Source organism: Doryrhamphus excisus, linkage group LG8 (assembly GCF_037039965.1).
Source record: "Doryrhamphus excisus strain RoL-2023G ecotype Guam linkage group LG8, RoL_Dexc_Guam_v1.1, whole genome shotgun sequence".
Classification (NCBI taxonomy): Eukaryota; Metazoa; Chordata; class Actinopteri; order Syngnathiformes; family Syngnathidae; genus Doryrhamphus; species Doryrhamphus excisus.
In genome coordinates, this window is record NC_136364.1 from 6939823 (window position 1) to 6967644 (window position 27822).

The 27822-nt window shown below is 45.1% G+C and overlaps 1 protein-coding gene across 1 annotated transcript; it reads right to left on the minus strand.

Moving 5' to 3' along the window:
* Positions 1 to 901: 901 nt before the first annotated feature.
* On the minus strand, positions 902 to 27611 carry maml2 (mastermind like transcriptional coactivator 2). The gene is made up of 5 exons (XM_058079134.2): positions 26790 to 27611; positions 6183 to 7313; positions 3532 to 3651; positions 2197 to 2290; positions 902 to 1929 (listed from the first exon to the last, which is right to left on the minus strand). Exons 1-5 carry the CDS (start codon positions 27192 to 27194, stop codon positions 1196 to 1198), a joined length of 2484 nt encoding a protein of 827 aa, XP_057935117.2. The 5' UTR covers positions 27195 to 27611; the 3' UTR covers positions 902 to 1195.
* Between the last annotated feature and the right edge of the window lie 211 nt (positions 27612 to 27822).

Sequence of the window (27822 nt, forward strand, 5' to 3'; positions counted from 1 at the left end):
TGTTGTACCCATGTTTTGCTGAGGTGTTGAAAATCTTCCCCAGTGACTTGCTAGTGTTGCTAATGCTATTTACACCCATTCTAGTCAGTCATGCTAAGTTACGGCGCATGCGTGACGGGCCAAGCGGTTGCTGGTACCTCCTGTACATCTCCGCAATCCATTCATCTATGACGTCATGTCTAATTCTTATCGATAATCATTTCAATTATGGATGAAGTAATTTTTTGATATATTTTAAACTACTGAGGTAGCGGGATGATTTACACAGTATATCCAAGCTAATATAAATATCAAAAGAAAAAAAAACAGGAAAACATGTAAAATGTAAAAATTGTACTTTCAGGAAAAGTGAGAATTAGAATGAATTGAAATATTTCATGTTAATATTTCATACAAATTATTAGCAGTTAATATTTTTATATCTGGTTACATTGGTGAAGGTTAAGGATAATTAGGACGATATATAAATGTGTACTTACCGCTGCTTACCGCCGTTGGGCCAAGTCAATTATGTGACGTGACTATTTGGCGTCCTCTAGTGGTAGCAGGAAACTCGTTCAACCACTTCCGGGTTTAACCTTGAGCCCATGCAGCATAAAGAACATAAAAACGATAAAAAAAAATGTATTTACGCCAAAGATGTATTATGTTAATTATATATTTGATTGAAAGAGTGACATCTGTTGTCTTATTAATGATTATGACAAATACGTCACGTCAATCTTGACAAAAAATAAGATTTTGGAATGAGCTAGCTTATCTGACTCGCTGCCATTTTGGGAACAGATCCTGGAATAGTCACATGACTGTCACATGACAAGCACAGCCTTAAAAATAGCACACGCTTAAACACATTTAAATCTTGGAATAGGAAAAGGAGAAGAATAACTGCATTGGCAAAACAATGTCATCATTTTATTTATCGTATTATATTGTCTTGCTAATATCCCAATATTTGTTCAATTGCACAGAAAAGTCACATTTTAAAATCATAAAAAGAAGCTCATATGGAAAAAGACATGTGGAGGAAAAGAATGAGGCTGGACAGTGAATGCAACAGCACAGCAGCGTGTTCACAGTGCCAGTTGGTTTTGTGTTGATGTACATGAATCCTTTCACAGTAAACACAACATTGACGTAAAGATGGCAAACCGAGCATCAGCACGTTTCACACGCTCGCCACGTCCTTCATGCTTCAAGTGTGGTTCCCCAGAATCTCGTCCAGGTTGATATCTTTCATCCAGTCGTCGTTCCCCGAGCCCGACTTGAGCAGGGAATCTATGAAGTCTGAGTCCGTGTTTATCCCCGGAACCATGTTGTCTCCTTCGGGGAGGAAGTCAAAGGTCACGTGGTTGGGGCGCCCGCTGTGGTAGCTGCTACAGGCCGCCTCTGGGAAGTTTCCCGCCGGCACCCGCTGTTCTGGAGAGGACTGGTTCAGATTTGGTGCGGACTGGGAGCCCATCACTGGCTGCATGAGTCTGGAACCTGCGTCTCTTACAGACGGGTTCATTGGTAGCATCCTGATGTCCGGTGCGACATGGTTGGGAGGTCCTAGGGGTCTTTGAAGGTACTGATGCTTTGGCGGTTCCAACTGAGCTTGCCGTCTGAGTCCAGCCGTCCCGGGCTTGCCGGACGAGCACCAGCCCATGTTGGTCATGGTGCCCCCCAGGCCCTGCCCTGCTACCCCCGGAGAATGAGCGTCAGCTGTCGTTCTCGGGTGTTGCCCGAAGGAACTCCCTTGCGTGTTTGGACTCAGAAATCTGGGCTTGTTTGGGGAGATTCGGTTCTGGTTGTTGTGCTGTGAGAAATGTCCGATGCAGGGGGCGGTATGACCCTCGAACCTGAGGTCTGATGGCGACAAGCTCATCTCACCCGGAAGATGACACCGTAGGTCCTTCTCAGCACTGGAGGACTGGGATGAGGTTGGACCTGAACATTTAGACAAAACTGCATCATCATAAAGACATAAAAAAAATGAGTGTACAGTATATTTTTACAGTATATCTACGTTCCATAATGTCAATGGAAGTGTAGTTAAGCAACACCTGGAGGTAAGGAAGGAATGAGGATGTGTGGATGACAAGAAATACTATGACTTGACTACTACTACATCAGTACTATCAGGAATAACATTCACTTTAATTGGCCAACGATCATATCCATATATATAGAGTATACACACACAATGGAACTCACCTGGGAAGACGTTCCCGCCCACCACACTTCTTTTATAATCCGGTGGCGGCCTGGTGAGATGACGACTGAACTGATCCTGTGTGTTGTCTTTGTCCTGAAAGAATAAATACACATACTTACACACCACACTTACTGTATATATAGCAGGCTTCTTTTGTACTTACCAATTTAAAGAAAATACAAATATTACGATTCACATTTATTATTTTGTACAAAATAATTCATTCATTTTTTACCGCTTTTCCTCACGAGGGTCGCGGGGGGTGCTGGAGCCTATCCCAGCTGTCTTCGGGCAAGAGGCGGGATACACCCTGGACTGGTCGCCAGCCAATCACAGGGCACATATAGACAAACAACCATTCACACTCACATTCATACCTATGGACAATTTGGAGTCGCCAATTAACCTAGCATGTTTTTGGAATATGGGAGGAAACCGGAGTACCCGGAGAAAACCCACGCATGCACAGAGAGAACATGCTAACTCCACACAGAGATGGCCGAGGGTGGAATTGAACCCTGGTCTCCTAGCTGTGAGATCTGCGCGCTAACCGTATAAAATAATGTATGTGTAAAATTAACAACTTATGATATTCTCATTGTGTTTTTATTACTTTTTTTAGTGAATTTGAGTGTAATGTCACCGGGCAGGTCGATCATCAAAAGTCAGTGTTTATTTTTTTTTTTTATTTAAATGAACGATTCCAAAAGACTCACATGTTGTCCGATGTTTGTCCCAGTTCCTATCGATGCTCGATGCCCAAGCCTCAATCTAATGTATCTATATATATCTATGTCTAATGTATCAATCTAATGTAATTAGTAATCTAATTCCGTGCTAATTAATTCAACAAAATGAGTATTAAAACAATATATTATTGTACAATATTTGTAAATAATGTCCAATAATGTGAGTGAAAGGACCTAAAAATACTTCAAACATAACTGTAATGCCCGAGTTCAATTCCACCCTCGGCCATGTCTGTGTGGAGTTTGCATGTTCTCCCTGTGCATGCGTGGGTTTTCTCCGGGTACTCCGGTTTCCTCCCACATTCCAAAAACATGCTAGGTTAATTGGCGATTCCAAATTGTCCATAGGTATGAATGTGAGTGTGAATGGTTGTTTGTCTATATGTGCTCTGTGATTGGCTGGCGACCAGTCCAGAGTGTACCCCGCCTCTCGCCCAAAGACAGCTGGGATAGGCTCCAGCACCCCCGCGACCCTCGTGATGATAAGCGGTAGAAAATGAATGAATGAATGAATAACTGTAATAATGCTAACACGACAGAATGGTAACACAGCAGCAGTCACTATAAAGACAGAAAAGAACATACTGCATGGTGTCTCTGCATGGTGGGGGATTTGGCCGGGCCTTTAAGAGGGTGGGTGGGCGCTGGGGGTCGCAGCTGTCCAACACTTCCGTTTGCAGGCATCCTGGGCCCAGGAGGGACACCCTAAAACACGAAAACCTGCATTAGGGTTTGATTTTGCCCATTTTTCAACACATACAAGTGCAATGAACACATTTTGCCACCAGAGGGAGACATTCTACAAGACATTTCGGTGCAGGCATTGGTAACAGCTACTACCATCTGCGGATAAAAGATTTATTTTTAGAACGAGGTCCCCTCCTCATTTCTTAATTGGCTGTAAAGAAAGTGGGGAAAATCCCTGAGACAGCAAGAAAAATGTGACAAATTCCGTTTATTGAGCACACTTGCTCTTCTACCAGAACCCATTTGGTCCCTGACACTTTCACAGTATTGAAAAGCTGGAGTCAGCAGCCTTAAAATATTGCACTGATGCAAAAAAAATGGAACATTGTGTGTATGAAGTGTGGAGGGTTAATGTTGAAAGGTCATTGTTGTAAGAAGAGCCAATAAATGCTGTTTATGTTTGTACAACTGAGTAATCCTGATGTGTCATTAAGCTCTTTTCCATGTTTCCTCCCCCCTTTTTTCCACAAATGAAGACCACATGTGGCATGAGTGGGAGCCCAGTGATTCGTGTAGCGAGCGGTATACAGGCGCTGATCCGGCCCGGCCTTGCCCGCTCTCACACTGCACTTCCTCCACACTGGACGTCATCCCCTGGGAGCGGTCTTGCATCTGGACTTGGCCTCAGCTCGCTTTCCCAGGAAAAAAGCGCTCCCTTCACAGCCCCTGCCACAGCCACCAGGCGGGTCTTGGCCCGCCCCCTCCCCTCCCAGGGCCCCCGAATTTGATGCTAATTGAGGAGGGCTGTGTTGTCGAGAGTTCGCCCACAAACAGTCTAAGTCCAATGTGAAGATGATGCCATTGCCCCCCCCCCATAGCACAAGCATGAATTATGATAGGCGGACGACCCACGAATCCTAACCCACTAACCCAAACCTAATCTTACTTTGAAATCCCGACCCTAGTTTGAAACCCTTATCTGATCTTACTTTGAAATCCCAACTCTAGTTTTAAACCCTTCTTTTACTTTGAAATCCAGACTCTAGTTTGAAACCCTTACCTTACTCTGAAATCCCGACCCTAGTTTGAAACCCTTATTTTACTGTTTTACTTTGAAATCCCGACCCTAGCTTGAAACCTTTATCTTACTCTGAAATCCCGACCCCAGTTTGAAACCCTTATCTTATCTTACTTTGAAATCCCAACCCTAGTTTGAAACCCTTCTTTTACTTTGAAATCCCGGCCCTAGTTTGAAACCCTTATCTTATGTTACTTTGAAATCCCAACCCTAGTTTGAAACCCTTCTTTTACTTTGAAATCCAGACTTTAGTTTGAAACCCTTATCTTACTTTGAAATCCTGACCTTAGTTTGAAACCCTTATCTTACTTTGAAATCCTGACCTTAGTTTGAAACACTTATCTTACTTTGAAATCCTGACCTTAGTTTGAAACCCTTATCTTACTTTGAAATCCCAACCCTAGTTTGAAACCCTTATTTTATGTTTCTTTGAAATCCCAACCCTAGTTTGAAACCCTTCTTTTACTTTGAAATCCAGACTCTAATTTAAACCCTTATCTTACTTTGAAATCCCAACCCTAGTTTGAAACACTTATTTTACTTTGAAATCCCAACCCTAGTTTGAAACCCTTATTTTATGTTTCTTTGAAATCCCAACCCTAGTTTGAAACCCTTCTTTTACTTTGAAATCCAGACTCTAATTTAAACCCTTATCTTACTTTGAAATCCCAACCCTAGTTTGAAACCCTTATTTTATGTTTCTTTGAAATCCCAACCCTAGTTTGAAACCCTTCTTTTACTTTGAAATCCAGACTCTAATTTAAACCCTTATCTTACTTTGAAATCCCAACCCTAGTTTGAAACACTTATTTTACTTTGAAATCCCAAACCTAGTTTGAAACCCTTCTTTTACTTTGAAATCCCGACCCTAGTGTGAAACCCTTATCTTATCTTACTTTGAAATCCCAACCCTAGTTTGAAACCATTCTTTTACTTTGAAATCCCAACCCTAGTTTGAAACCCTTATATGTTTGTAACAAAAGCTTGTTATAAAAAAAATAAATCGTATGAGATTAGATCGGCAAGACTATAAAATAATTAGTTTGAAACCCAAACCGTAGTTTGAAATGACTAAAAAAACTCCAAGTCTAGTTTAAAAACCCAGTCTTACTCTGAGGCCCCCCCCCCATCACAATAAATGAAGTGATTCAACCTGGGGCAGCAGGCTAAGCCGATTACTGTCATTCCCTACCACTTGTCCCTCGCAGCTAACAACTTCCAATTAGCAATTCCTGCTGCACATATCAGCGCCCTGCCAGCCGACCGCCATGGAGAGTACGGCAACGAGACGACTTGCATGTTAATCTACTGTGTGCTGGCAATCTGTGTCATCGTCAGGAACAGAGACACTAAAAAAAGTGCTGGTCCAATGACAACAAAAAGCATTGTTACATTGTTACAGGACTTCCCATCTTCCAGTAAATGATGGAATATTGCATCCTGGTGATGCAACTAGGAATGGCGCCCTCACCTGGTGCTGTTGGCCCAACCTGAAGGGCAGCGCTCCGCCATGCAGGAGTGTCGTGGAGGTCTGGTGATTCTGGAAGTGGAGTGGCTGATGGTTTTGGGCGTCAGGAGGTGAATCCTGCTGGTTGGACGTCTTGTTGCCTGAGCTAGCCACCAAGGGCATCCCGTGATCCGAGGTGGCTTTTGGGGTGAAGTGTCCCCCGGGTTTGGCGGCGAGTGCCTTCATCTCCACGTGATGGCCGTTGGTCTTGAAAAGGCCATTGTTGACACCTTTGGTCTGCTGGGGTAGTCTTGGCCTGGTCCCTTTGTCCTGGGGGAAGGTGCTGGTGGAGGAGTGTGTGCTCATGGTGGGCGCCCAACTTGCCAGTCCCGCGGGCAATGTGTGGTGGTGATGGTGGTGGAGTAGCAAGCTGGGCTGGTGCTGGTTGGCCGCCATCTGCTTCAGCTGTTCCGCATGGGAGATCTCGGGCCAGCAGGGCATGGACCTGGGGGGCCCCACCTGAGTGTTAACCTTCTGTGTGGTGGTGGTGGACGCAGTGCAAGAGGTGGTCATTGTAAACGACGGGCCCGCTGAGGCCGGCCGGAGCTGCGAAGAGCCACCGTGGACCTGACCGTAATCTGGAGAGTGCTCCATCTTGATGGTCTTCTCCAGGGGGGAGCACATGCTGGCCACTGCTCCCGCTGAGCTGGGTCGACCCGGATCCAAACCAAAAGTGTCATCCTGCTTCAGCATCTTCTCAAACTCCAGGTCGTTGAGAGGAGGCACCGACTTGGTCAGCTCGTCAAAAAGATCCTGGAGCTCCGGGTCGATCTGACCTTCCTCTTTGAAATCAAAAATCATCTCCGCATGGGAACGCCCGCACGATTGGACCTCCACGGGTTCTTTCTTCATTTCCTTCAAGGTCATGCTGAAGACATCTGAGGCCACACCGTGCGGCATCATGTAGTTCTTCCTGTGCACCGCCATGGCCGACGAGGCTTGCAAAGAGTGGGCATGGCCTAAGTTGTGGTTGCCCTGGGCTCGCCCCATTCCACCAGCTTCTACACGGACTCGCTTGAAATCAGAAGTGGAGAAAGCGCAGGAGTTCTGCTTAGGCACATGTCCCTCCATCTTCCTCCGCAAAGACCCTTGAAGCTGGAAAACATAACGAGAAAACACTCAACACAAATTCCACAGACTTTTCATCTTCCTAAGACTCCATCTTACTTAAACCTCATATTCCTAAGACTCCGTCTTACTTAAACCCAATCTTCCTAAGACTCCTTCTTACTTAAACCTCATATTCCTAAGACTCCATCTTACTTAAACCCAATCTTCCTAAGACTCCTTCTTACTTAAACACCATCTTGCAAAGATTACATCTTACTTAAACCCCAACTTCCCAAGACTCCATCTTATTTAAACCCCATGTTTCTAAGACTTCAGCTTCCTAAGACTCCATCTTACTTAAATCTCATATTCCTAAGACTCCTTCTTACTTAAATCTCATATTCCAAAGACTCCTTCTTACTTAAACACCATCTTGCTAAGATTACATCTTACTTAAACCCCAACTTCCTAAGACTCCATCTTATTTAAACCCCATGTTTCTAAGACTTCAGCTTCCTAAGACTCCATCTTACTTAAATCTCATATTCCTAAGACTCCTTCTTACTTAAACCCAATCTTCCTAAGACTCATCTTACGTAAACCTCATATTCCTAAGACTCCATCTTACTTAAACTTCATATTCCACAGACTCCTTCTTACTTAAGCCCCATCTTCTGAAGACTCCATCTCACTTAAACCCTATCTTCCTAAGACTCTAGCTTCATAAGACTCTATCTTACTTAAACCTCATATTCCCAAGACTCCATCTTACTTAAACATCATATTCCAAAGATTCCTTCTTAATTAAACCCCGTCTTCCTAAGACTACATCTTACTTAAAGGCCATCTATCTAAGACTCCATCTTCCGAAGACTCCATCTTACTTAACCCCATCTTCCGAAGACTCCAACTTCCTGGGACTCAATCTTACTTAAACCCCATCTTCCTAAGACTCTAGCTTCATAAGACTCCATTTTACTTAAATTTCATATTCCTAAGGCTCCTTCTTACTTAAACCTCATATTCCTAAGACTCCTTCTTACTTAAACTCCATCTTCCTAAGACTACATCTTACTTAAAGCCTGTCTTTCTAAGACTCCATCTTCCTAAGACTTCATCTTACTTAAACTCTATCTTCCTAAGATTCAATTTTATTTTCATATTAAAATGGATTACAATTATTTTCTACTATTGTAGAAAAAGCTGTTTGATTCTCCATGTGGAGTTAGCATGTTCTCCCTGTGCATGCATGGGTTTTCTCCAGGTACTCCGGTTTCCTCCCACATTCCAAAAACATGCTAGGTTAATTGGCCACTCCAAATTGTCCATAGGAATGTGAATGATTGTGTGTCTACAGTATGTGTGCCCTGCCATTGGCTGGCCACCAGTCCAGGGTCACGTGGCTCCAGCATACGCCCGCCTTCCTAATAAGGATGAGCAGCATAGAAAATGGATGGATGTTATATTTAGCTATGAATAACTTGAAACCCTAGTTTAAAACCCACTTACTTTGAAACCTTAACCCGAGATTGAAACCCCAGTTTGAAATAACCCAACCCAAAACCCCTCCCCTGGTTTGAAACCCCAGTGTTACTTTAAAATGACCCAGAATGCTCATAATAGGATTATTTAGGCATTCATCAGGGATCCGAATAGTTATGTCAAAGTTGGGTTAGGTTGAGGTTTTGGTTTGGGTTAGTCTACTGCTTGTTTCAAATGTAACCACGCCCACACTGACAAGAGATGGTTTTAAAATGGTTTTTACCAAGCAGGAACACATTCAGCTGCAAAGCAAATGCAATTTCCAACGCACGCAAGAGGGTTATTTCTGATGTATTCTGGGCGCTGTGGATGGGCTCAGGCGATAACGAAGGAAGCTGATACTGTCGGCGCACCGCGGGGGGAGCACAAGGGGGCCTTTGTCTGCTCGGTTCATTTGCATACATTAAAAACCTTCCTCCATTGCATTTCTCCTCGCATGAACACTCATTTACAGCAACGGCGCTAATCACACCCAAAAGCGGATCCTTGCCTCTTTTGCATATTTCCAGCTGCAGATATTTCCCGCCATAGCAAGGCAGTAAAAAGCTGCTGGAGTCTATAAAGTGTTCACCCGTGGTGGCATCAAATGTTATCTGATCAAATGTAGAAAGCCTCACGCTCACGGTGGGAACAACATTCCCAGCAGCTGGCACACGTTACATGAACATGCGTCACCGCCCGCCGGCTTGAGGAGCCGCAGCTCTGTTTGTGCTCTTAACAGTTACTTGGAACCACATCCACACGTTTTAATCAAGGTGCAAGGTGACGCACCGGCAATCATTATCATCTTCTTCTCTCAGCTCAGCACAGCAGGAGAAACTACTGGAAGGGTGGAAAACTATGAAATATCCTCGGAAAAGCCAGCAAATAAAGCACTCCCGTGATGCGATGCAAAGGTATGAATGTGAGTGTGGATGGTGACCTGCCAATCAATGTGACCTGCCATTGGCTGGAAACCAGTCCAGGGCGTACCCCGCCTCTCGCCCAGATACAGCTGGGATAGGCCCCTTGGCTGTCTAACTCAAAGATCGTGACAACTAATATGTCCGGCCATAGTACCGCGGTCATTCCAGTACCGCACAATGCTAGTGAGGCAGCTAACAATATGCTAAAAAGTCTTTGCACCCTTTCTGATTTTTCCTTTTTTTGGATGTTTGACACACTCCAATGTTTCAGATCACCAAACATGTGAAATATTAGTCACTGACAACATATGGTTTTGGTCTGGCAATTTTTAAAGTGAGGCATGTACTTCTTTGGATGTTGTTGTGGGGTCTTTTGTGACCTCCTCGATGAGTCATGTTGCTGTTGCTCTCTTGGGGTCTTTTTGGTTGGCCGGCCACTCCTGGTGAAGGTTCACCACTGTTCCATGTTATCGCCATTTGTGGACAATGGCTCTCACTGTGGTTGGCTGGGGTCCCAAAGTTTACAAAGTGACATCTCAGTTAAGTTATGTTAGTTTTAATGGGGGGAATGTGGGAAAATCACTTTTTCTGTAGATATTTTCCTCTACTTCCACCTCAAAAGTGAATGTATTTTTAACTTGTGTTGTCATTGGCTGATATTTCAATGTGTTTGATGAACGGGATGACACAACAGTTTCATACCGTGGTTTACCTTGGAACCGCTAACCGGCCTGTGCCTGATTGTGATTACGTTGTTTTTCCTCATAATACTCATTGGAAAATCGTCACCTTCTTTTCAATTTCTGCTGTTATTATTTTTTTACATTTCCCCACTATTTCAAATTTCTTATTGTAATTAGAACTTCAATGCCATAATATTTGGATTTATATATTTTTCCACAACAATTTGTTGAAAAATGTGTGTTGTCAGAAAACAGCGTTTTGGAGCCACAAACAACAAGGCCAACTACTGGCCTGGCATTCGTATTCCAAATGTTTCCAGGTATTTTTCCAGGATTGTTTTTGACCATGTGGTACTTCCTGTCCACGGTATTCCCGTGTCTGGGTGTGCAGGCTTTTCCCGGTGGTGCTGGGAGAAAAGGCAAACATGAATAATGCAGGAGTGCATGTGTGGCAAAAAGCCATCCAGAGTACAAGGCCCGCCTCATAAGTCCAGAATAGAGCTCTCGGTCTACAATGACCACTTTGTGGATGCTATTTGGTAAGCTCAAACACAGTATGTGATAGAAAGATCAAACACATAGCTCCCGTCAATCACCAGAAACGCTGCAAGCCGTGTCCTCCTAGCCGGCCTCCAATCCTCAGGATAGATCTGTAATCTGAAAATAGATTTTTTTTTGATGAACATTTAATGAGCCTAGAAGCTGCAGCGTGTTCGTTCACTCTCTATACTCAAGTCCGCCTGTCTTTTATTCATTTTCATCAGTCATATTTTCCATACGCCTTCCGGTTGGGGAAAGGATCCTGACTGTCATTTATGCGTACCTGGCAAACGGAGGTACGTATGCGTATGCGGTCTTCTTAGAGTCCATCAGAGGGTGGGTGGTGGATAACGTGAGTGATGATGAATTATTGAAGGGAAGGAAAGAGAAGCCGAGGCCAAGCACAGTTTGTCCAATCAGATCAGGGACGATAAGGATGCAGATAGAAAGAGACGTATCATTATCTGTCTTTCCTTGGACTTTAACGTGCACAACATGTACCCCAAGATGGCTGCCATGTTCCTCATTTCAGGACACACCTTTAGAAGTTCTTGCTAGAGGCTTTGCTAATCAGGCCACGGCAGAGGTGGGCTACTTTTGGCTCATCAGCACTTTCTGACACATGAGGCGGCCTTCGGCAGGGAAGGATGAGCAGCGGCAGCGCAGCAAAAAAAAAAAAAAAGCGAGGGAGTAAGGCGGCTTTTCGCCAGCCTCCGGGAACTGGAAAGACGATAAGAGCGGCTTTGAAGAGAAATTGTGTATTATATTTACGGAAATGATGAAATATTCCGATGAAGAACATGGCTGACTATTTAAAAGGCAGCGTTCCAATTACAGTGAGAGTCTTTGCTGGGGGAGTTTACAGTCCCTGAAGCTTACAAGGGACCACATCAACACTGACCTTGTTTACCCGCGCCATCTGCTTTCACACTTACATGCTGGAGGCGAACGCTTGGGATAAACGCCTGCAACAAGCGTCTGACCTTTCACTCGGGTTGGAATTGAACAATTCTTTTTTAAAATTATTTTTTATCAATACAAAATGATTCCGGTTCTGATTTCTCGTTTTGATTCCGGTTTCTCAGCAGGGTCAGAAACGTTTCTTACAGGGCGTAGAAGAAGAAGTCCAGGAACTGGGTCTCGGCCCAGAAAACAAACTGGGACTCCACAGATGAGCGATCCACCACAGGTTGCCGGCACGGTGGCGACAAGCCGTCGCATCGCATCAAGCCGTTTTGCGGCTCCTGATGCCGAAGTCGCCTCTCATCTGAAGAGAAGGCCAGACGGCCACGTTTGTGCGACTGCAACTACAAGCTAGCATGACTGCACACGTGCCCCACACCAAATGAGGACGCCGTGTGTGAAACCATACACCACATGGTGGCGCTGTCATTAAAACACTACAAAACACTCACCTAACTTGGATCACCAGCAAATGTGGAGCATTTGACAAACATGGCCGCCATCAAGTACAACAACTAAAAAATATGACAATCATTCATTTCATTTCTACGTTACTCTATGAAAATGCTTCTGCACTCTATTGGTCTAATTGTCCCTGGGGTGGGTTTATCCCTGCCACAACCAAATGTCATAAAAAAAAAAACAACCACACACAGGCACCGCAAAACACAAGCTCCGCCCCCGGTCCAGAAACAGGACGGGGAGGGGGGAAGAAACTCCCTTCCTGTTTTCAAAGAATACTCCTACGGCACACTGACTGCCCTTTCCTGCTCGCTCGGCCATCTCCGAACATCTGTCTGCCGCTCCTCTTCGGTGTGCAGCTTTATGAGAGGGTGGGGGGGGGGGGGTAGAGTTTCACTTCCATGCCATCTTGGTTTTGTTTCCAAAGCAGGATATGAGCTCTTTAGGGCCCAAACGTAGATCCATTTGGAGTCCCAGGGGAGTCCCTGCTGAGTGCTTCATGCCGTGCTAATATGCTAATGCTACTTTTAGGAGATGGAATCATAGATGTGGACAGACAGCTCTGGGATGGGGCTCAAGTGTTGTCTGAGTTTGGCTCGTCGGGTCTGAAAAGGCAACTCCTGCAGCAGCTGGAAAGCAAAAAAGGAAAAAAAAAACCTTTGTTGGACTCCCACTCCTGTCAGTCCTGACATTCCAAATAAGGTCTGCAAGGAGCAGCGCTGACAGAGGGTCGCAGAAATTACTTCAGCACGCTTGCCGACTCACAACCGGGAAAAAGCAAAAGGGGAGGGACCATCTGGGATGGTGGTGCAGAAAATATTTGACCTCTAAAGATTCATCGTAGTCTGACATTTCCCACAGGCTAAAAGGCATCACATGATGCTAATGTACGCAACGCCGCAGCAACATCAGAAGTATAACGCTTCTCTACTAACCACCTGAATTCTGCTTCTTAACACTTGACTTGACCAAGACATGACGGACAGCCACGGAACGTCTTTCCAATAAAGTGTTAGTCCAGGGGGCTGATAAACTGGCTGATATTTTCCGTGCCATTCCTTTCCACGGCGAACACAAAGTACTCTTGCAGCATGCCGCCTGTACAGAGCGTTTCCCGCCCAGTTCCTTTCCTTCAGGCCGCGCCAAACAATCCAGTCTGCCGTGAGTGACATCCATTTTGCACCAGCAAAACATGCCATGTGAAACATCTGAGTACGGTTTGACTTTTCCAGACTCACGGTGTGATCAGCACTCAAACGGCAGCTAATGTAACGTTCAACAACACTCGCCTGTATGTGTGTAACACTCACAAGAACCGGGTTTGCCAACCGCTCACGTGGATATGGATATGGATATGGATATGGATATGGGTATGGGTGTGGATATGGATATGGGTATGGATATGGATATGGATATGGATATGGATATGGATATGGATATGGATATGGATATGGGTATGGGTATGGGTATGGGTATGGGTATGGGTATGGGTATGGGTATGGGTATGGGCATGGTTATGGGTATGGGTATGGGTATGGGTATGGGTATGGGTATGGGTATGGGTATGGGTACGGATACGGGTATGGGTACGGGTATGGATATGGGTATGGATATGGGTATGGGTACAGATATGGGTATGGATATGGGTATGGATATGGATATGGTAATAGATATGGGTACGGATATGGGTATGGGCATGGGCATGGGCATGGGCATGGGCATGGGCATGGTTATGGGTATGGGTACGGATATGGGTATGGGTATGGGTATGGGTATGGGTATGGGTATGGGTATGGGTATGGGCATGGGTATGGGTATGGGCATGTGTATGGGCATGGGTATGGGTACGGGTAAACTTTCTCTGTATTTTGTTTCTTATATTTCAACTTAAAAAAAAAATATGTTATATATATATATAGCCATTTTTCATCTATGAGTATGACTTTTTTTGTAAATATTACAGCTTTATTTACATTTTCTTGATAATTTCTTGCCCATAATATTCCAATGGCCTATCAGATCCAGCAGATGAAGACGTTCAAAGCTTGCTCTGCGTGACACTTGACACCCAGTTTTAAAGCACATGACCACCACCTACAGGACTGGAGTAGAACTCTATCTCTCTCTCAGCAGTATCTCTTAGTCTTTTCCAGGTTCTCCAGGAAGGGGTTCCCTATGAATTCAGAGCTCTTTGCCTGAACATCCAGCAGCAGAACAAGTCTCATCATGCAGGCGTGTGTGGCGTGTCTGCTAAAAACCATCTTCAGACCTCATAGGGAATGTGTGGAAAAAGCAGACAGGGAGATCATCCTCACCATAACAAATATCTCCAAGGCAACCAAAAGGAAGGGGTCTGTATCCAGTAACACCGTCCGTTGCTTGGAAGTAGACCAATAAAACATTTCTGACACCGTTGGTATCTTCCAATGAATTAGGAGCACAGAATGAGCAGTGTTGCTCCAAGTCGACAGACTGTGAACTCAACACACACATCAAAGTACTCTGGAGGGATGCAGGCATTTAAGTACTCCTGGAATTCTACCTTCCTTATCCAAGTGCTGGAACTTGCAACATTCTTTGGCCCCATGATGGGTTACTTTGTAGATGTACTCAATAAGAAAAAAATTGAAAAATGTTAGCATAAAATGTCTGATAATGTTAAAAATCATATTTAGAAGGTGGTAAACAGCTTGTCTATGTCTAATGTGTCCTATTTTCTTATTTCATGTCTACTATATTGGGTAAAAGGAGTGTAAAGATGATTGTAGGGGTGTTATTTTATGACTAGAAGGCTCTATTCGTGTTAAACAATGTAATTAGCAGGTCGTAAATAGGTGTTCTATGTCTAGTATGTCTTATTTTCTCTTATTATGTCTACTATATTGGGTAAAAGGAGTGTAAAGATGATTGTAGGGGTGTTATTTTATGACTAGAAGGCTCTATCAATGACAAACAATGTACTTAGCAGGTCGTAAATAGGTGTTCTATGTCTAGTATGTCTTATTTTCTCTTATTATGTCTACTATATTGGGTAAAAGGAGTGCAAAGATGTTTGTAGGGGTGTTGTTTTATGACTAGAAGGCTCTATAAATGACAAACAATGTATTTAGCAGGTTATAAATCGGTGTTCTATGTCTAGTATGTCTTATTTTCTCTTATTATGTCTACTATATTATATGATATATGATTGTAGGGGTGTTATTTCAAATCTAGAAGGCTCTATTAATGATAAACAATGTATTTATAAGGTTGTAAATAGGTTTTCTATGTCTAATATGTCTTATGATGTCTACTACAGTGTATTGGGTGATAGGAGCATAAAGATGACATAACGATGAAAGTGCTATTTCATAATGCATGGAGAAGTCTGATGACATCATAGACGTGTGATGGAGACAGTGATATTATGGTAAAGGTATTATGGACAACAACACCTTGTCATGTGGAATACTGGGGGAGAAGCGAGGCAAAGACTGTACCGGAGTTGCCAGTGTGACAAAAAGAGGTGATTTTCCAGCATGGAAGCAGGGTGCAGCTCACTTTTAGGAAGGAATGTTCCTGAAAGGCAGAAGCTGAAGGGATTATTTCTTGCTTGTGTGGATTTCACAGCTCAGCTGGCCTTCACTGACTCCAGCTGTTTCCCTCCTCCGAGTGACTACTTTGGGCAAAAGACATCAACCCACCGCCGCCGCCGCGCCAGCTCAACCCAGGCTGCGTGACTATGAGGATGATGAAGATGATGATGGGAAAATTCCTGCTTCGCAAAGGAAATTCGTACAGTGGGAAAGACTGTAAGGACAAGCATCTGTGTTTTCTGTTGCGATAGCATCGTGACGATGCTTGCTTGCTACAACCTGTCTATTAGGGGGCGCATAGTGGTGGGCAGAACCGGATCATTCCGGTTCATTCAGTAAAAAGATCAATTAATTTCGTTCATTTCGGTCAATTGGTCGTGATCTCCCCCTGTGTCAGCCGTGTCGAGTCAGTCCGTTCGTTCATGTTCACGTTCGTTCCGACTCAACAGCGCAACAACACGTGATGACTAGTGCTGTGTCAGTCATGAACGAACGGGTCAAAAGAACTAGTTCTTTTTTTGTGAACGAAATGTACAAGGTCATCGACAGTGTCGGTCAATCTCTCGGGCTCGGCCTATCAGTCAGCTAAACCCATCCACCCACAGAGCGAGACGCGACGATAGGATAAGACGGGCAAGCACGCAGATAGCCCCGCCCTGCAAAAGTCAGTTCAACGGTGAACTGACTCTCCAGCCAATCAAAACAAGCATTTGCAACTGAACGGGTATTTTAGGGGCGGTGACCTCGTTCATTCATGACCGATACACCACTAGAGGGGGAGGTGTCCACAGAGGTCAGGAACAGGTCTACCATGTGGTCTACATGGTAATGCGCATTGTGGCCTCTGATGGGCGGTCGAGGTCTGGGATGAGAATAAACAAATGAATCACACAATCAATGAAAATGAAGTGGATGATCAATATGTTGCCATGTGCATGCTGTCTGTCTGGACAGACCATTCTTTTTGTGCATTGCTTTGGTATGAATGGAGTGAGCCCTTTGTCAGCCATACAGTCTTTTTGTATGGGTGGGTGGAGGCGGGGCCACTAGCATACACACAGAGTACAGAAGAGTGTAATCTAGTAGAAATGAAATGATTAGATTTTTTCAAGCCATGTTAAAATCTGGTCTTGTAGGCCCAATCAGTAGGATCATCATCGTGAGGAGACGCGTGGTCCACAACAAGGTGGATCCCCTCATCAGCGCCACGGGGCCATGGCATGACTACCGGATGTGGGGAAAAAACATCCAATGGACTCTAAAAAAAGCACAGGAAGGAAACCGGGGGCGGGGTGGGGTGGGGTGGCAGAGAAGTCACACCGGGGGTGTTCTGCTGGGGGAGAGTGGGCGAGTGAGAAAGGAATGTTCTTTCTTTCTGCCTCTCGTTAGCGTGCACGCTCGTTCATAATAACCCCAGAGTGCACATCTCCTGTATGAAAACATGCAGCCATACGCTTATTTTGCAGCTTGCAGCTTTGACTGCACTTTTTCTGGGAGCTTTGCCCATCATCCACAATCAAACATCAAATCAAACTGAAAATCTATTGACCTAAGACTGGTTTCTGTGAGAGCTGAATGTTTCAGTCAGACTTGAAGTGTCTTCATCCAAGCAATGAGGAGGTGCGTTCAAAGACACCACCTTGACCAAAGACTTGACCAAAATCCATTAGCTACCGCCGTTAACATTAAATTTTACGAAAATTTAAAAGAGAAAATTTTGCAAGAAAGGATCTGTTGACTCCTTTTTGTAGATACATGGATTCTTCATCGACAGAAAATTGACATATTAAAAAGGAAAAGGTGTGGATGATGCCAAACTCTTTAATTTGGAAATCTCATGCAAGGATTCTATCTGCACCTTGTCTCTAGCCCAAAGTCAGCTGGGATAGGCTCCAGCATACACCCGTGACCTAGTGACCCAGCCATCATCCATTATCAATCCATCTCCATCCATCCATCATACACTCTCCATTCATCCATCACCCATACATCAATCTCCTTCCATCCATTATCAATCATCTCCATCCAACTCCATCCATCTCCATCCATCATCCATCCAGCCGTCATCCAACCTTCCATCCATCATCCAACTATCATCCATCCATCCATCCATCCATCATCCAACCAACATCCAACCATCCATCCATCCATCATCGTCCAACCAACCATCCAACCATCAATCCATCCATCCATCCATCCATCATCATCCATCCATCCAGCCATCATCCATCCATCATCCATCCATTCATTCATCCAGCAATCCATCATCCAACCAACTATCCATCCATCATCCATCCATCATCCATCCATCCATCCATCTATCCATCCATCCATCCATCCATCCATCATCATCCATCCATCCAGCCATCATCCATCCATCATCCATCCATCATCCATCCATTCATTCATCCAGCAATCCATCATCCAACCAACTATCCATCCATCCATCATCCATCCATCATCCATCCATCCATCCATCCATCCATCTATCCATCCATCCATCCATCCATCCATCATCCAACCATCCATCCATCCAACTATCCATTCATCCACCCAACCATCCAATTATCATCCAACCAACCATCCATCCATTCATCCATCCATCCATCATCCATCCATTCATTCATCCAGCAATCCATCATCCAACCAACTATCCATCCATCCATCATCCATCCATCATCCATCCATCATCCATCCATCCATCCATCTATCTATCCATCCATCATCCAACCATCCACCCATCCAACTATCCATTCATCCATCCAACCATCCAATTATCATCCAACCAACCATCCATCCATTCATCCATCCATCCATCATCCAACCATCCAATCATCATCCAACCAACCATCCATCCATCCAACTATCATCCATCAATTCATCCATCCATCCATCATCCAACCATCCAATCATCCAATCATCCAATCATCATCCAACCAACCATCCAACCAGCCATCCATCCATCCCTCCATCCAACATCCATCCACTTCTCATAAAATTATTGTTTTTTTCATATTTGGTGATGTTTTTCTAGTTTTCTTTTTTAATTGTAATTTTGGAATATACCAAGGGTCAATTAAAAAAGCATGCATTCATGAGCTGCATGGCCCCCAGTCCACACTTGAATCACCCCTGGACTAAAGGTTGCTAAAGAGCTAAACGGCAACGATAAACAAAGCTGTCAGTTTTGTTGTTGTACTCAAAATGCAAAATAATGTTCTGTACCCCCCCCCCCATTTATTCCTCTACTCCTCACACACAATGTTCCATTCCAGTTCAGCTTCTTTCCCAGCAAGATCCTCTCATACTTCTCATCTTTTAGCTTCAATGAGCGCTTGACACTCACACAGCATAGTGCTCACTAGGGATGAGCGAGTACACCACTATCTCACTATCTGTATCTGTATCTGTATCTGTATCTGTATCTGTATCTGTATCTGTATCTGTATCTGTATCTGTATCTGTATCTGTATCTGTATCTGTATCGGGATCTGCATCTGCATCTGCATCTGCATCTGCATCTGCATCTGCATCTGCATCTGCATCTGCATCTGCATCTGCATCTGTTCACCCATCCGGAAGTGGGCGTGGTTTAAAGGGAAATGTGTGGGGCTTACATCTGTACATGATTTTAAGTCTGAAATTGATTGATGAGAGGTTGTGCTGTGTATTTAGTATTATTATCCCGCTCTTTGTGTACTGTGTACGTGTGTAAGTGACCTGTAAGACATATTATTTAATTATTTTTTAAGTCGTTGATTCATGCAAACATGAAATGATGGCAAATAAGGGAAATAATCTGTCAGCCTTGTGAGCGTTCAGTACTTAAAGCAAACTTTTCCGAGTGACTTTATATCACCAGCCAAAGAAAGCAGCAAGCAGCGAGCCGTATACAGCTTCGCTTCCGAAACAAGTTTATGATTGCAGCGTGCATACTGCAACATAGCACTCCTGTTTTATGATGACTTGGTGGAATAAGACAAAAATACATTTCAAGGAAAATAGCGCTCATCTACCCTGATTGATCACACAGGCCTGCATACAAGCATACGTTAAACTGACAGAGAGGCGAGATGAAGAAACTCGGAAGTGGATGAAGTGTGACCAACGCAACACAAGTCCTTTTTAACTTGCCGAACGAGACGCCGCTCCTCTGTGACCACTGCTTGCAGTGAGAGGCGGTCGCTGTGTCTGACTGGCCAATCACAGAGCGTGAAGAGTGAATACATAATGAGCATTTTGTTTCAACACGAATACGGATAATGACGAAATCTACTCATTTCATACTCGTATCCGGTAAAAATGCATTATCTGTAACGGATACTCGTTTATAACGTACATACTCGACAAAAAGCAAAGTGTGATGGCTCCCATGGAGTCACGTGTGAAGAGAAGCCAACGACTTTAGCTTCCATGTGCATGAACTCTGACATGCAGCTCGGAGGCGGGAGGGAGGAGGGGACCAAAAAGCCTGGGAAATTGTGCAGCTTGGCTCTGAGAAATATCCTGATCCTGAAATGTAAACACGTCTGAACTCTGATCTGGCATCTCCCCCTCCCCCTCGCTTTTTCCCAGTCTGCATTCTGGGCCCTGCCGAGGACATCGGGAGCCCACCTTCTCATTTCCTTTTCGGGGGGAGCACATAGCTGCCTGATGGACTCCACTCCGTTTTCATGACGGTGTTCAGTGTAAAGAATGAGACGGAGGTGACTCCAACACCTACTACAGTCACATCTCTGATGGGAGAAGACTTGAAGATAAACTGCACGCTACTTTGCCTTCTTGCTGACTCATGAAAAGACAAACATGTGTGTGTGTGTGTACGCTGGTACACAAAACACACACCTGGTTCCCACAGGGTTCCGGTTTCAACCATGAGCAGCAGGACCGCTCTCGTGGAAAGACACCACCTCCAAACTCCACCAACGTTCCTCACACTGCCGGAAAAACCTGACATCAACTGTCCCGCAATGCAAACATTGACCTCAGCAGCCTCCAAAAGTTAACACACAACACACACCTAGCAGGTATCTTAACAAAAGTAGACTTCCTTCCTTCCTTCCGTCTGTGCCCTCTAAAGATAGAAAAACTGGTCTAAAAAGAGGCAGCTAGGAGAATGCATGTCATGGGACACACCTAATATTACATACTATCATAAAAGTACCTGTTACTACATGCTCACAATATGGATAAAAAACCTCTTTGGAGCTTTTTGGAGCTCTTTTCAAAGCGGCCTTTGCAAGTGGAATGGGTGTGTCCCATGACGTGCATTCATTGGCTGCCTCTTTTTAGGTGTTTATAAAACACAGAAAAGACAAAGATGTGTTCATGTCTCACATAAGGATTGTGGATGATAGAGAAGTTGCACTGTCCTTTAATAGCTGTGGCTGTAGGCGACCTCCCAATGTCATTTTTTTATGAACGCCATTCATTTTCTACCGCTTATCCTCACGAGGGTCGCGGGGGCGCAGGAGCCTATCCCAGCTGTCTTCGGGCAAGAAGCCAATTAACCCAGCATGTTTTTGGAATGTGGGAGGAAGCCGGAGTCCCAGGAGAAAACCCACGCATGCACGGGGAGAACATGCAAACTCCACACAGAGATGCGGGGACTGCAGTTTGTGGGGACTGCTGGGGTGCTGGACACTAGGTGGGTGCACTCAGGAGCTAGGGGGGTCGGGGCCAGGTGGGTTGGCTGGCGGGGTCGGCAATGTTCTGGGGTTTTGCTGGGGTGTCCGATGTTCCCACTCTTCTTTTGTTGTTTTGTCTTATGTAAGATTCTGTGATTATATGTGTGAAAAAAAATGACTTCTTGAATTGGTAACTGCTCTGGCGTGGAGAAGGGGTAAGATTTAATAAGCTTTGCTTCTTCCTGCTCCTTTTCAGACATGTGTTGTAATGACGTGTTGTGTATGTATGTATGTGTGTATATACGCATATGTATGTATATACGTATATATAGTATGTATATTTATGTGTATGTACTATATGTATGAATATGTGTATGTATGCTGCATGTATATATATATGTGCGTGTGTGTGTGTATATGTGAGTATATACGTATATGTAAGTATATAAATAGATATTGTAAGAGTATTGTATTGTAAGTGTATATGTGAGAAACATTAATGTAACATAGTATGCATGTCTGAAATAAATTAAGAAGAAAGAAAGAAAGAAAGAAGGAAAGATGCCCGTGGGTGGAATCAAACTTGAGTCTCCTAGCTGTGAGGCCTGTGCGCTAACCACTAGTCAACCGTGCAGCCCACCACGATTCAAATTATTAAATTTAAAAAATGATCCCCACTTTTTGTGGACATGTCCATAGAAAGAAGTTGGAGGTAAAAAGGAAGAAATGAGGATGTGTTGATGAGTCCTAATGAAATATCATGACATGACTACTACCAGGAGAACCAGAGTATAGAGGGGGAGGAGTGACCTGCTGTGGCCCAGCAAGGTGCACTGTATTCAGGCACTCACTCCAAGCAGCCGCTGTGATGCCACGGAGGTCTCTGGGAAACCTTTTGCTCTTTTCAAACGTTCCAAGTAGCTAATGAGGTTCTTTGTACTCCATGGGTTTGGTACAACTAGCACAGGAAAAGTCTCAGTGATGTCAGACAAGTGAGCTTAGGGGAGCTCAAGGTTATTAACATCATATGTATATTTTAGACTTTCTCACAGAAACGATGCTGCGTTCAAGGACTGGCCAACAATGTGTAAAAAGTGACAGCTTGATGAAAGCAAGATGATCAGTGAAGCATGTAGGAGTTAAGATTTGTAAGGGTACATGCATGTTTACTTGTGAGATGTGGAATGAGTGTTTGGGAACCCCCAGGTGTCAGGTGAGTGTGTGTGTGTGGAGGGGGGGGGGGGGGGGGGTATTGTGTAGGAGCACCTGGACTGTCTGTCCTAGATAATATCCCGTCTTTCCTTGAAGACGGAGAGCGAGGCGGATCTGCGACGCTTCAAAGACGAGCACAGCCATCCCATGGGCGGCTGAATAAAAGATGAACTGCAGGCTGTGAGGGAAGACGGTGGAAGGAAGGAAAATGACAAGTGGAGATATTGTACAAGTAAAACATCAACGCAAACCCTCACTGGCCTGCAGGATGTCTGGTAATATTTTGTACTTAGCATCCAGCATCTTTTGGGGAGGTTGACAAACATCCCACAACACTGTACACCCTGGACTGGTCGCCAGCCAATCACAGGGCACATATAGACAAACAACCATTCACACTCACATTCATACCTACTATAGACAATTTGGAGTCGCCAATTAACCTAGCATGTTTTTGGAATGTGGGAGGAAACCGGAGAAAACCCACGCATGCACGAGGAGAACATGCAAACTCCACACAGAGATGGCCGAGGGTGGAATTGAACTCGGGTGTCCTAGCTGTGAGGTCTGTGCGCTAACCACTCAACTACCGTGCAGCCCAACAGCATACATATATAATACAAATACACAAAGAAATGATAAGTAAATTAGCGTAACTTTCATTCATTTTCTACCGTTTATCACCACGAGGGTCGTGGGGGTGCTGGAGCCTATCCCAGCTGTCTTTGGGTGAGAGGCGGAGTACACCCTGGACTGGTCACAGGGCACATTCATACCTATGGACAATTTGGAGTGGCCAATTAACCTAGCATGTTTTTGGAATGTGGGAGGAAACCGGAGTACCCGGAGAAAACCCACGCATGCACGGGGAGAACATGCAAACTCCACACAGAGATGGCCGAGGGTGGGATTGAACCGGTCTGCACGCTAACCACTCGACCGCCGTGCAGCCCCTTAGCGTAACTTATATTACATAAACATAATGATGAGCCAAAGACACATTAAATACAGAAATCAACAAGGAAATTAAGTAAATATGAACAATAGTTGGTCAGACAGTTAGCTTGAATGCTAATGTTAGCACCAATGAACAAAAGAACCCATGGAGCACAAAGAACCTCATCAGCCACCTGGAATGTTTGAACCAAGTTTCCCAGAGACCTCCGTGGCGTCACAGCGGCTGCTCAGAGCGTGTGCCCGAATACAGTGCACCTTGCTGGGCCACAGCACGTGGCTCCTCCCCCTCTATACTCTGGTCTGAAGTTGTAAATGTAGGTTAGTGCTTCTGGTTCAGCAGATAACTCCAAGACCTGGTCCCTGCTGGGTACTGTAAGTGAGATGAGGCATCACATGATAGAATTATGGGAAATCATTGTGAGCACAAGCTCTCATCTCTCCTTCCCTGCTTCTCAGATTTCATCCCAAACAAACATCCTTTGTTAATCTGCGCTGGCTACTCCAGTGTGAAGCGTCAATACTTCCCGTTGCTTGCTCATGGAGGTGAAGAACTTCAAGAAAGGCTCAGCTTTATTGATCATTACCAAAAAGAATCATATCTACCTGGTAAATGTTGGATGCGTGACAGTGGCCAAATGGTCCAAACTTTGCCTCAACCGCTGGGTGTTGTTAAAAACAAAACATAACCTGAGGGCCTGACGACAACACGCACGCCAGCGGCTGCGTTCACGCTCACACATCTTGCTGCGCTCATCGCTTTTGCTGTCAACACAAACACGACACGACAGTGATGTTCCATGACCTCCTCTACGTTTCATCATCCATCCATCTTCTACAGCGCCTGTCCTCATGAAGGTCAGGCTACGCAGGAGCCAATCCCCTTCTCAACGTGTCGGGATGCCAAGCAACATTGCTGCATGTTGTCGAGAGCTGCATGGGGCTTTGTTGACAATAAATGAGCTGACAGCCACTTGCTTTCAAACACACACACACACACATGCACTCACACGCACACACATGGTGTTTATCTCATGTTTATGTCACCCTGCTTTCACTTGATCAGAAATCTGTTACTTCCTTTTTCATGTGAGGGTCATGTTGAATGGGATTGGATAATAAATGTACACAGGAAGTACTGATACTGTCACCTACTATCACAGTAGTAACAGAGGCAGGACAGCGCCTGTGTGAAAGGGAATACAGTTGTGGGAAAACCAGGGCAGGACTGTCAAGTTGATATGTCAAACCGGTACCATGGAGGGCAGACACTGCAGGTGTCTACAAATGGTTTCATCCACCCAGGCATCCACCCACCCACTCATCCATCCATCCATCCATTCATCAGCCCATCCATCCAACCACCAACCCACCCACCCATCTATCCAACTATCCATCATTCATCCATCCATCTGTCCCACCCACCCATCCAATTATCCATCATCCATGCATCATCCCACCCACCCAACTATCCTTCATCCATGCATCCACCCACCCATCCATCCATCTCTCCGTCCACCCACTCACCCATCCATTCATCCATCCATCCATCCATCGATCAAAATATACATCCATCTCCATCCAACCACCTACCCACATGCCCATCCATCCATCCAACCACCCATCCATCCATCCATCCAACCACCTATCCACATGCCATCCATCCAACCATCCAACCATCCATCCTTCCAATCATCCAACCATCCATCCATCCATCCATCCAACCACCTACCCACATGCCATCCATCCAACCACCCATCCATCCATCCATCCAACCACCTACCCACATGCCATCCATCCAACCATCCATCCTTCCAATCATCCAACCATCCATCCATTCAACCACCCATCCATCCATCCATCCATCCAACCATCCATCCTTCCTTCCAATCATCCAGCCATCCATCCATCCAACCACCCATCCATCCAACCACCTACCCACATGCCATCCATCCAACCATCCATCCTTCCTTCCAATCATCCAACCATCCAACCATCCATCCATCCAACCACCCACCCATCCATCCATCCATCCATCCAACCACCTACCCACATGCCATCCATCCAACCATCCATCCTTCCAATCATCCAACCATCCATCCAACCATCCATCCATCCATCCATCCAACCAGTCACCCATCCATCCATTCATCAATCCAACCCCACCCGTGCATCCATCCATCTTCATCCACCCAACATGCCCATCCATCCATCTCTATCCACCCACCCATCCATGAACAAACCCATCCATCAATCCATTCATCCATCTCCACCCACCCATCCTTCCATCCACACACCCACCCGTCCATCCATCCAAAACTGCATTGAGAGTATTTTATAAGTATTTTATGAGCACAAAGAAAAAGGATGTTTTTTTCCAAGTGGTAATATCAAAAAGAAGAAAGATGCAACGTTCAGAAAATCAGCCGGGATAAAAGTTGTATTGTGAGAATGAAACTGAAATCTTGAAGTCAAATGAAGTCATAACACAATGTTATGAAATAATGTTGAACGCAGTTAAATATTTCTATGCAAAATGAGCAAAAAATGTCAAAGTAAGCATCATATGGAGGCTGTTTTATATGTAAGCTGTATGATAGGTCATATATCAACGTGGCCCCTGCTTCCTTTCATATTTTAGGATGGGGGCCCTTTGTAGAAAAAGTTAGGGCACCCCTGGTTGATATGTAAGAAAGGAGGACATGGTCAGCAGACCACTTGCAGCCCAGACCTGGGGCATATTCTAAAAATATGATATCATAAAAGTGTAAAACATCATAATCCAATATCAAAATATCCTTTAATCTGTCAGGAGAACCTTTGGACAACATGCATGACCTTCAGATGGTGTCAAGTATCTCCAGTATCTCCTTGCACCAACCATGTGGGTCTAGCACATGTGGTTTTAGCAGGCACGCTGCCTGTGCTTCTAGCATATGTGGGTCTACCAGGTACCCTACCTGTGGTTTCAGCAGGTACCCCACATGCAGGGGTCCACTTGTAGAATGTAAGTGTAGGTGTGAAGTTGTAACTTGAGGTTAAGGATGGTTTTACTGACCGCCATGCGTGTGGACATCTTCTGGTCCCCCTCCAGGACCCTCTGGCCCCCGTTGGCCCTGCCGCCGTACTCCGGAGGCTGCTGGCCGGAAGCGCGACTGCCCTTGCTCTTGCGGTTCCCCGGTCCCTGCTGGACGACGTTGAGCAGGTGAAGCGTGCTCTCGTGCTCCCGGTCCGAGCTCTCGACCTGGCCCCTCTGGTAGCGGTCCTCACAGGTGGAGTGGTGCCGCCGGCAGAGCTCGATGCGGGCGCGCAGACGCTCCACGATGGCGCTGTGCAGCTGCGGCACCGCGGAGCCTCTGGAGGGGCCGTGCCCCATCGGTCCCGCGCCGATGGAGCTCAAACCGACACCCAGCATGGGAGCGAAGGCGCCGGTGGTGGACTGAGCCGGGGTGGCCTCTCCCATCCCAGCCTGGTCCCCGAGGTTAGGGGGGTTAGAGGCGGTCGGCACAGTCGTGGAACAGGACTCGGTTAGGATCCCATGAGAACGAATTACCAGGTATTTGAAAGATGTAATCCAAGTAGGTGACACACAGCATCCAAAGTGGATCCAAAGTGAAGTTCAAAAACGGCAGAAAGCCATCAAATGCGGACTTGTCTCCATCATAACGATGATTGGATCATCCCTCTGCAAACATTGCCCACAAGTGGACGGACGTGGGCTTAAGTGTCCTATTGATCGTCTCACATGACCACAAACACACAAAAGACTCACGAAATCCACTTGAGCTACTTCTTCTTGCTTCTTCCTTGTCCGTGGATTGAGGTCCTTCTCAAACAGCCCATTGACAGTGTGAGCGTGTGCGCGTGCGTGTGCGTGGCAACAGAGCTTCATTGTGCGAACATTCCTGCAAGGACGTGACGCACACTTGTTGGAACAGCTTCAAAGTGCTCTGGCGTCCTCTGGTGGATAGAAAGGGAAGTTGTTTTTTAATACTTCATGTATTGATTGAACTGACGTGTTTTATTTCGAGTAGAAACTTTAAATGAATGATTTTAGTCACGATTTCAATGAAGAAGGCCAAGAATACAGC